This window comes from Podarcis tiliguerta, assembly GCF_965153285.1.
Source record: "Podarcis tiliguerta genome assembly, chromosome: 4".
NCBI lineage: Eukaryota > Metazoa > Chordata > Lepidosauria > Squamata > Lacertidae > Podarcis > Podarcis tiliguerta.
The window spans coordinates 64,019,151-64,030,513 of NC_139537.1; the positions used below are offsets into that span (position 1 = coordinate 64,019,151).

The 11,363-nt window shown below is 43.9% G+C and overlaps 1 protein-coding gene across 1 annotated transcript in view; it reads left to right on the forward strand.

Annotated features, from left to right (window-relative positions):
- The window catches only part of LOC310676126 (uncharacterized protein), a 48,526-nt gene that overhangs the window by 31,431 nt on the left and 5,732 nt on the right, over positions 1-11,363 (forward strand). Inside the window, exons 4-6 of the mRNA XM_083437510.1 lie at positions 7,520-7,693; positions 9,921-10,232; positions 11,315-11,354. Coding sequence (XP_083293636.1) covers positions 7,520-7,667 — 148 coding nt within the window. The 3' untranslated portion in view covers positions 7,668-7,693; positions 9,921-10,232; positions 11,315-11,354. The remainder of the gene's footprint in view (positions 1-7,519; positions 7,694-9,920; positions 10,233-11,314; positions 11,355-11,363) is intronic.

The following is an 11,363-nucleotide window of genomic DNA, read 5'->3' on the forward strand; positions in this document are numbered from 1 at the left end:
AAAAAAGAGATACCCGAGTTTTATCACATGGCCATAGGAACCAACTCCTAGGGTCTGAGGTCCCCCCCCCCTTGAAATATTTGAGGGGGCCACTTTCCCCACCCCCAAAAAAGTTGATGGGCATTGTCATTCAAATGGTATGCATGTGTCACGTCATGTGATCAATAATTTGGGGTGGGGCTTACCTGTCTTACAATGTTTTATTCAGGTTGGCCCTCAACTGCAACTTATTTGTAACATTTCAAAGGCATTCAAATTTGTAAAAGCATGAGGTAAACAGTTCGACAAGGAGACCTCAGTTGTGAGTTAACACGCAAAGGATCGGGCTGTAGGTCACATATACAACAGAGCAACGAAAGATTCTTATTGAATGCTGCTTGTAGGTAGGCATGTTTCACAGGAAATCATTAGTGCACCGATTTGATTTGAATGTGCTAACTTATTTCCCATAAAGCTCCTGGAATTTGGGGCAAACAATGAGCACTTCTGGTGGAAGATTAGCACAAGGTACTTAGGAACGGCTGAACTGGAGGTTTAGCCGCCTCAAAGTAATCTCAAGAAATATATAAACTCTGGAATGAAGCTAATTAAAGCCTCCAAAATCCTTAACCCTACCACTTCTGAGAAGGGTTTGGGAAATCTTTAAGATCTTTAGAGAGAATTTAGTCTAGGTGCTCAGCTGAAAAGAGCACTGCTGAGAGACCCACTTCTTTGGGATAATTTACTACAAGAAAAGGGGTGGGAAAACTCTTTGGATGAAAGAGTATAGGTGTTGGACTGTCCCATATGTTTTCTGATGATGTAGAAGGGAGAGATTCTGCTTCCAATGAGCAGATTCCTTGCTCCATTGTTTTAGGCCTGTTTAACAGCTTAATCGTAGCCTTATGCTCACTTTAAAAACAACACCCAAATGATTAAATGCCTTCACTGACAGCAGTACCCCAAGGTCCCAGGCATGCGTCTTTCCCTTCGAGATCCTTTAACTAGAAGAGCATGCAAAACATGTGCTCTCCTGCTGAGCTAAGGCTCCCTCCTGCCTGAAAGAGGAAGAAGAGGGCAGCCATTGATTAACCAGTGCCACTTTTCAATGGGAAGGGAATCACAGGCGGTGAGGCCTGATGTGGCCTTCGATATCTCTTTGTATGGCCCTTGGAACTTTTTCTAGGCTACATTTCCTCCCCAGCTACACAGCCCTCTTTACCAGTGGCATCGCAACGGGGGTCGGGGGGGGGGGGGCAGTGCGCCCCGGGTTCCACATCTGGGAGGGTGACAAGGCGGTACCCCACGGGGTGCTTGCCCTGGCTTGGGCATTGCGGCGGGAGCAGCCATTGTGCCACTGCAGCCACATTTGGAGGATCCTCCGTTGGCGGCTGCAGCCACAAGCAGAGGATCCCAGTGCTGGTGGCAAGCCACTATGTACAGCACATGTGCGGCGTCACACGCATGTGTCGCACATAACGACACCACATATGCACTGTACATAGCAGTTTGCCACCAGTGCCACTCGAGCGCTGTACGGATGGCGGTGGGATCCCTCTGTCACCGCTACAGCCGTGATAGGAGGATCCCGACACCGCCTGTACGGCGCTGGAGCAGCACCGCCGGCAAACCACTAAGTACAGCGCATGTGTGGCGTCTCTACATACGACGCATGCACTGTATGTAGTGACGCCACACATGCACTGCACATAGTGGTTTGCCGCTGCTAGAGCACCGTACGGATGGTGGTGGGATCCCTCCATTGCCGCTACAGCTGCGAATGGAGGATCCTCCGTTCGCGGCTGTAGCTGCAAGCAGAAGATCCCGGCACCGTCCATACGGCGCTAGAGCGCTGCTGCCGGCAAACTGCTATGTACAGCGCGTGTGCGGCATCACTACGTACAGCGCATGCGTCGTACATAACGACATTGCACATGCGCCCTATGTAGCAACAACCCGCCCTGGGTGTCACGACGCCTTCGTTAGCACCTGCTCTTCATGAGCCACATTGACATTGGCTTGCAGCGTCCTCAAGTGTTTTCACCTGGGTGGAACGTATGCTTGAATTCTTGCTTGCTTAGATGGAGGATAGCTAAACTTGACCTTCATTTCTCGACCCTGTCTCTGGCCCTGCCCATCACTGGCAAGTGGGGTTGCTGGGAAGGTCTTCTATCTTAAAAAGAAAAAAGGTTCCCCATCCCTGCCTTAGGATGTCACTTTTAAACCACACCTGAAGCAGCAGTGATACTTGACTTTGCTCTGACTAGCTGAAGAAAAGCTTTCTGAAAGTAACAACAAGGCAGGTCTTTGATCATAATTTGTAATACGCCTTTGTTATGCTGGTCCCTTCCATATACTTTGGCTCTCATCAGCCTCTGGCATGCTTGCACCAGTGTGGCTTTTCTGAGGGAATATGGAAAACTAACAATGCACAAAAAACCCCAAAAATACAGATATACTCTTTGGGAAGGACAAAATAAATACAGACACAATAAACAATAGATATACTATATTTTAATAAGCTATTGCTCCGTGGTATTCTTTTTTAAGATTGTACTTACCACAGTGAGAAGCAGCTCAGAATTCTGCTTTTGATCAAGCAAGGTAGCCCTAGATTTCCACAATCTCAAAATAAACAGTTATGTGTTTGTGTTATAGACAAATCTCTGAATATAAGACGATTAGGGGCAACCTAATCAGGGATTATTGTTAATAAACTTGAACTAAGCCACACGTGGTTAGGTAGCAAGAAACTGACCCAGTAATATGACAGCTCCCGTGGAAATGAAATCTTAAATACAAAAATAAAATTAAAAATGCACATACCCAGATATACTCTCTCTATTCAAGTGGCATAATCATGCACTGTGATTATGAATAATAAATAACAATAATTATATTTATAAAGCAGCCTGCACATACACTATGATGGCACTTGTGATTCAATGAGCTGTTTCATCAAGCAGAGTATGATTAAATGAAAGAACACTTATTTTAAAAGGACATTTTAGAAAACGAAACGGGGAAGGGAAAGGATGAAAAGCATATCTGAACTATTTTATATTTTCCAACCCTGTTGTTTCTTTAGCCACTGATTTGTCCAGGCCACTGGACTTGCCTGTTCTTATGTAACCTTTGACCCAGTCACAGAGCTATACATGCCCTCCAATTGTATACATGTCTACTCAGAAGTAAGCAGTCCTACTGAATTCAGGGGGACTAACTTCCAGGTAAGTCTGCATTGGAGAGAACAGAAAATTTACCAGTCTGGGGGTGGGACTAGTGCCATGTTGAATTTTGGGGATGTGTAAAATTTTAGCTGCAAAAGTTGTTTATGGGTGGCATTACAAAAATGTTCACAAACCTTGCACTCTGCATACATAGGAGACCATCTCATTTGATTAATGTGCACTAGGGCTTTTTCTGTGGTGATGCCCCAAAAGTGGAAAACTATCTCTCAAGAGATTAGGCTATCACCCTCTCTTTAATTAAACACTGTTAATTGAAAAGATTCATGTTTAAATAAGCTTTTGAGTCTGTTACTGCTTGATGTGTTGATTCTGAGACCTGCAATTTGCTGTTGTTTTGGCTGCTGTCTCTAGTTTGATCATTTGTGTTGGATCGCAGTTGGTTGTTTTGTGGAGGGGAGAAGTAGGGTACATTTTAAATAAATAAATACACAATTATAGCCGTAGTCACTAGAACTAGGGAGTTGGCTAAAAATATAGGTGCTCTGTAGGTGAATTTACATTTAATTCGTGGAAACCCCACTTCCAAATTGGGCCCTTTGCACATAAGAACTTCTGTATAATGTCTTGTTTCACTAGCAGAAGAGGTTTTGGTTTTTAGCACATGTTGCCTATTCAGACGAGCCAGTTTGTCTCCGGCAATTTTTTTCTTTTTTTCTTTCAATATTTGATTTGCAAAGGGTTGAAATAATTATAAAGAATTGTTTTGCTCAAGAGACTCTGGACTTACAACACTGTAGAACTGCCATTTACTAGGATTTTTAAAGGACATCATTACATAAATATCTAGTGTGGCAGTGACTCTTCTTTTTTCAACTGCCCTTGAAACTTGAGCTTATAATGTAAGCACAGGGCCAGGACTAGCCTTGTCTGAAGATTAGCAGTCAATCAAAGAGCCCCTACAGATTAAACCTGCATCAAGGTAGACCTGATCTACCTTGGTATTTGGTAGGAAACAGCTCAATCCATAAATTCAAAGACGGAAAACAGAAGGATAGCAGCTGGCGAAAAAAGATTACTTTTCTCATTCCACAGTACATCACATTGTACTGCAGCTCTCAAAGTGGGAACAAATTATGACTAAATGTTCAGTGACTGAGGGATTAGAGAGTTCAGTTTAATAAACAGGCAGAAGCCCTGGTAATTCCTAGTGAAAAGAGACTTTAATAACTCGCTTTGGATACGTTGATAACAGGAATAGGCGAGCGCTATAATAGAGACAGAGTGAAAAGTGACAGTCCTTTTCAAACTTGCTACTTTGCCGAATGATTGAATCTCAATCATTCAAGTCCAATGGGCTCTTGAGTCTGATGGAACAGGGAAGCAGCCATCACTAGGAATAATGTACTTGTATAAATAACTTTTCTTATCTCATGAAAAGTTCCTGTTTGAGAAGCAGTGCTTTAGTCTTCCTTGTTGGGTACAAAACAAATATATATTCTCGTGCACTTAATGATTCTTTTCAAAATGCTTCCAGATAGCTAAGGAAGGAGATGGCTTACATTGTTAACGTAATATGTACAAATGTGGGTCCAGTGGCTTTATTTGTACATTCAAAATTTGGCCTTCATTCAAACCGCACTTGATTAAAGCTTTGAAGCCTTACTGCTTTTAAGCATTAAGCAATATGATCTGAATATGTATGTACAGTAGGGCGGGTCCAAGACATGTTACTACCTGAGGTGCAGCAGCAAATGATCTTCAATCTCCCTCAAGAGTCATGCCGTTTGGTATCCAAGGTGGCTGAGACAGAAAATTTCACAATCGAGTATTTGTGCAATCCCTTCCTGACTGTAAAAATACAGCAACAGTAAATTTCATAGCTAACTATATGCTCCCCTTTCATGATACCGCAAATCAGCTGCCTGAGGCAGTTGCCTCCCTCTGCCTAATGGTAGGACCAGCTCTGTCTCACAGCAAACCTGTTCTCCGCCATATATTGGGCGAAGGTTTGGGTACCATTTCCAAAATCTTAAAGTATTTAAATGCAGACAGCAGAAAAATAAAATCCTCTTGTTTTTAAAATTAAGGACTTAAAAACCAAAGCTCGTTTGTCTAGAAATGATGGGGAAGGGTCAGAGCGTCTTCTATGCATGCAGAAGATTCCAGGTTCAGTTGTTGGCTGAATTCTGCCTGCAGTCCTGGAGGGCTGCTGCCGGCCACTGCAACTGTGCTCAGTGGGCCAATGGTCTGACTCAATATAAGGCAGCTTCTTATGCTCCTATTCAATAATTCTTTCTAGCTATACATACCTTCAAGAAAATGGTTTGCACGATGTGCTGTGGAAAGAGTAGGTTCAATAGCCTGCAGTCCTTTCTCCCTAATTATGCCAGGTCAAGATTGCATATGATTTGGCCTATGCATATTGGACTTTGTGCTCGTAAGCATAGCTGATACGTCAGTTCTAATGTGCAGAGGAGTGCCAGGTTGCTAGGCTGGTATGAGCAGAGGTGAGGCAGGCTTGGCACCAGAACAGAATTGTCTCCCCTGCCCCATACTGTACTCTTACTTGCATATGAATAGGGTTAGTGTAGATCTGTGTTGCATAATTTACGTATTATGCAAACTGTTTCCTAATGATGCACACCTTCCTCTGATTTTGTTTGGGAAATGTACTAGAGGGCTTTGAATGTCTTAACGAGATTATGCATCTGGATGCAAATCAGTGGCGCACAAGGCTTCAGCATGCAGCTGAGCACAGACTTAGGCTGGGAGTGTGTCTGAGAAGGCAACTGAAACTCTGAGCTTCCCTACAGTCTGAGGTGGGCTTGTTATGGGGTTCAGAGTTCAGTTTCCTCAGAATGAAGGTCAGCAAAGACTGGGGGGTGGGGGAAGCCCTCTGAACAGTGAGGGTGCCTGGCCTCTTCAAATAACAACAACAAACTACTGGCCCCTAGGACCTCTAAAAACTATCTGTAATTGCAAGTAAAGTCTTATAAGAGATAACCTCACAGTAATAACATTCTTTCGTACCCCTGTCTCATCCCTTCTGTCGCCCATGCCTACTGGTGCTATGTGCTACATCTTGTGACTTCAATTTGCTCTGATTTCTGAGTTGTTGTTTCTTCCATCTCTGTCAGGAATGCTTCTAACAATAAGCCCCTGACAGTTTGCACTACTGCTGAGTAACTTCACTTCGCATACCTCAGCTACTTAAAGCTAACAAGCCATGCGTGTTTCTCTCCTCCAAAATTCCTCCACAACATTACAAAACTATTTCCGGTATCCTTCAAAGCTTTAGGAGGCAGGGTGTGTTTGTGTGTGCCCAATGAGCCGATGGCAGGCATTTGGGCCCTGGTCAAATTGCCACCTTTGGAACTTTAAATAAAACTCCCAGATGCTAATTCTTGCCTTTTAGTTGTGTGGTTTTTAATTGTTCCCTTTTGTTTTGCATGGAACTCTATGGGTATCGCTGTGCTTGCGTTTTCACAAGGCAAGTCAGCACAGCTGTGAACTAGTGTATAATTGCATCTTTAAAAATAAAATTCCAGTGTGTCTGAAACAAATGCAACAAACCTGCCTTCCCCTATCAAAATTATGGGGGAAGTTAAAAAGGTAAAGGTAAAGGTACCCCTGCCCGTACGGGCCAGTCTTGACAGACTCTAGGGTTGTGTGCCCATCTCACTCAAAGAGGCCGGGGGCCAGCGCTGTCCGAAGACACTTCCGGGTCACGTGGCCAGCGTGACATCGCTGCTCTGGCGAGCCAGAGCTGCACACGGAAACGCCGTGTACCTTCCCGCTAGTAAGCGGTCCCTATTTATCTACTTGCACCCGAGAGTGCTTTCAAACTGCTAGGTTGGCAGGTGCTGGGACCGAACAGCGGGAGCGCACCCCGCCGCGGGGATTCGAACCGCCGACCTTTCGATCGGCAAGCCCTAGGCACTGAGGCTTTAACCCACAGCGCCACCCGCATCCCTGCTATGGGGGGAAGTTAGGAGGGCCATTAATGAAACCCACAGTCAAATCGTAGCATTTTAAAAATAGTAGGTAAAAGGGGACTGTTGTAAAAGCTAAGGGGGCTTCCCTGCCCCTATAATTCAAGCCCTGCCTTGTCTGCCACATTCAGAATCCTCTGTTGAAATCACAATTCGAAAAATGAATTGTTTGTGTCTGTTGCATTGCTTGAGAACTTCAATGTAACTCAAGTTGAAAAGTTTTGCTGGGTTCTTTCATAATAAAATATGTCATGAAACATTAAAGCAGGGTTTGTTTAATTGTGTGTCGTTTCTTGCGTATTTGGTCCTTTAGGCATTATAAACAGCCAAAGCTTGTCTCTTCCTTTCTCTCTACAGACACTTGGAACGTTTCTCTTTGCAAAACGAGCGCTCCCTTTCCATAAAAAATGAAAGCCTTGCAACCAGCACCAGGGCACTCAAATATCATTGGAGAATTGAAACCTGTCACACTGCATTCCATAATTTTCCAGCATCACAGGAATGATTCACCCTGATCGAGACTGCAGGCAAGTGACAAAATACTGCTGTATTAGCCAAATAATAAAAAAAAGCAATTTTTGCTTGTTTTGTCTCATTTTTAATCCATCGTATAAGGAAAAGCACATGGAGATCGTGAACCTGCATAAAAGCACAAATGACTAATGCAAAATCAACACAGTTTAAATCACTTTGAGTTGTATCCAACTGTGCTTTTGCTAAAGCAAGTCAGGGCAACTGATTTTTGCAGACTGACCCCACACTTTGTTCTGGGGACTCTTTTTCTGGCTTCTAAAAAAAAGGAGCTCAGAAAACCACGCTAAAATGAGTTGGGTGGGCTGCTGTCGAATGTCATATTGTCAAAAGTACCTTCTCTTGAATAGTTGAAGGTAGGAAATCCAAATGTGAGGCTGAGCATCAGAGACCTCTCATATCTGCATTTAAGGCCATAAAAAAGCATTTAACAGCTTTGTGCAAAGGTCTCCCCAGTTCAACCTTCACTCTTTGCAGGAAGGGGAAAATTCTAAAGTTTCTGCTATGTATTTAGCTTTTCCTGCAAATTCCGAGAGCGAGCATTGCACCTGATCCACAGCTAGAACCTTGTCGAACAAGAATAGCAAAGGAGATACAGTCCAGTATGCTCCTGAGATAATTACCTTCTCTTTCATATCCTCTGTCAGTCAAGCTGTACAATCCTTTAAACATCCACACTAAAAAAAATATTTCAAAAGGCTTTACCTGACGTCTGCAAAAGCAGAAACACTTGAAAACTTAATGCCACTTGATAAAAGCTGGCTGTGCTGATTGATTTAAATCAGAAACACAGGATCTGGCTATTGGGTACAGAAACTGTGGAACAGTAAAATCAAATTCCCACCCATTTCTGTACAATGGAATGCAAGGGAATTTCACATACGTACTAAATATTTCATTGATTTTTAGGGGCCATCTCCAAGATCTTAAGTTTGATTTACTGCACACTGCTTTTTGAATATACTTTTCGCATCCAATTTGCCAAGTGGAAAAATTCCTACCAGGCCCCTCAACGGCAACCAACCGAGGTCCATAGCAAGGCCAAATTCGAAACCTGAGAATAGGGAGGGAGGGCGGGGGATCAAGGAAGTGAGCCAAGAGGAAGCTCTCCGGCTCATGCCTCAGTTTAAATAGGGCCCGGCCACCCCCACCCCCAGCCAGCAGATTTGCTGGCAGGCGAATGATATGGCTGGGAACCTCCGGGGGATGCAGGACTTCGTCCCCCGCCCTCGGAGGGGAGTGGGTGGCCACGTGGTCCACCACAACTCCTCCCCCACTGGGAAGAGGAGTGGATTTGTAGTATGTTCTGATACCTTTTAGGCAGTTACGTCAATATAGCAGGTGGCCATCTCTGGAGAAATGTACAATTTCTTTAATGAGGCTGGTTGTTTAAGCGGGGCTGAGGAGCTTTGATACTGCAGACTTCCATAAACCCCAGCCAGCAAAGCCAGAAGTCAGAGAAGGTAATAGACATGGCTAACTTTGGTAGATTAATTTCAGTGGGTCTACTCTGAGTAGGATTTAGTTGAATACAACCCACAGTCATGGCTCATGGTTATGCTTCTCAAGGAAGCAGGCATGACAAAACAAAGAGTAGGAGCTTTTGCCTCAATGCCAGGCTCTCTTGGCATTGAGGAAAAGACCCGATTGCCATCTTATTCTTCTGTTGCTCATTGTTTGCATGCAAAACAGCTACAACAAAAAGCATATGCCAATGTCTAAAGCAAGGAACCTGCGGCTTTCCAGATGTTTTTGGAATGGAAATCCCATCGTCCCTGGCCACTGGCTGGGTCTGATGGGAGCTGGGAGTCTAGCCACATCTGAAGAGCCATAGGTCCATCCCTGGAATAAACAATTCCTCAAATATGCATTTTAGTGACAGAACTTGCTGCCAGCTTTCAGATTCGTATTAAGTCTGCCTAGGGCATTGTGGTTCAACCTTTCGAGTACTATGCCTACCCAAAGCAGTAGCAGGTTGTTAAGACAGCAAGCTTTTGCCTGGCATCGTATTCAATAATCAAGTTTTTCCTGTTTGAGCAACATTTTTGGTCATGGCATCAGTTGGAGTACCTGTCAAATAATTTGTTGTACAGGAAACAAAAGCGTAGGAGGTGGCAATTACTCCTGGTAGTTGTGTTTGAACTCCATGGTAGTGATCAGTCACTACTTCACCCTGCAGGACTCTCCTAATGAATTAAGCGTGAGCTTGTCATTTCTATTCAGACAGACAATGAACTGCATACAAAGGGGGAAGAACCACCCATCACCTCGCTCTTTGTTTTATTGTTTCTGCATGATCTGGTAAGTTTTACACAACTGATGCTGTTTGCAGTAATTTGTTTTTTCTTGGAGCAATTTGTCAATAGCACTATCGCTAGCAAGAAGCCCTGACATTCTGTTTTGAGCTCTTTTTTTGGTGTTCCTGCCAGGGAAATGACACTCCCAATTTCTTGCTTTCCTCCTCAGGATTTGTAGAACAGGTGTTTGAGCTTTTCTTCAAGCTGTTATTACTTGGAAGTGATTTTCTCCTCCTCCTAAAGTAAGCTGTTGGTGTTGTGGGGCCACGGGCAACTTATTTCTATATTGAGCATTTTTCATTAGTGTTCCTCGTAGTTAAGAAAGCATTTATTTACATATTTTATTAGCTGGTTGACTTCTGCCTGGCTTTCCAGAGATTAGGCTCTGTAGAGGAGAGGATAACTTTGAGAACTTGTCTTAAGAGGGGGATGGAGGTAGGAAGTCTGGAGCATTCCATTGTCCCATTAGCTCATGAGTGTCTGAAACAGGAGCTCCAGTAGAAAAGGTGGGGTGAGTGAAGAGGATGAATACTTGAAGCCATTTCGGAGTATCCAGAGAACAAAAGGTTTCTCTGCTGGTTAGAGTTTGGGCCACTAGTAAATCCTCCATCAAAATCTGTAGTATGGCATTTGGGCATGCAAGTGGAGGACTGAAAGCCCACCCCCACTGTAAACAGTGTGTGCGTCTCTGGTCAGAAGGGTCAGCGATAGCAGTAGCAGCTAGCATATACATGTTTTAGCAAGAATTGGCGCTGACCAATGTTTGGCTCTTTCAGGTAGAAACCCAATGCTGGTAGTGGAAGTTTGCCTATTATCATGCTAATTCATGTATTCTATTTGCAGCTGCTTCTTCCCAGTCAGTGCCAGGCCCCAGAACTAAGGAGGGAAAGGCAATACTTTATTTTAAAGGAAAGATGCTAGCGCACCCAAACCCAACACAACTAACAAGGAAATGCTAAAAATGAACAAGTTTACAGCTGATTAAAGTGCTTTGTTGATGGGCAAGAGAGGGAAGGAACTGAAGTCACATGAGCTGTATGCTCTGGACTAGAGTTCATCAGCTCTCTGTGTAACCCAAGTAATGAGATGATTGGGGTGATTCTGGTTGCACGCTCACATTCCTGAGTTTGAACATGCTTCTGAGTCATTCTGTGGCCTGTTTTTACAGGAAGTTAAAAGGACAACCTGCCCTCCTTATATTTTCTGAGAAAGAAATTTCAGAGTTCAAGAGGGGGAGGGTTAATGAAGTTGTTTTGGCTGAGAGTAGAGCATAAGTACCTTCTTTCCGTGAAAATTAAAAACCAGAGCATGCTTGCCTTCACAGAGGGTACTTCCAGAAAATGGGTAGCAGTGGCAAGGAAAAGGTAAGATTG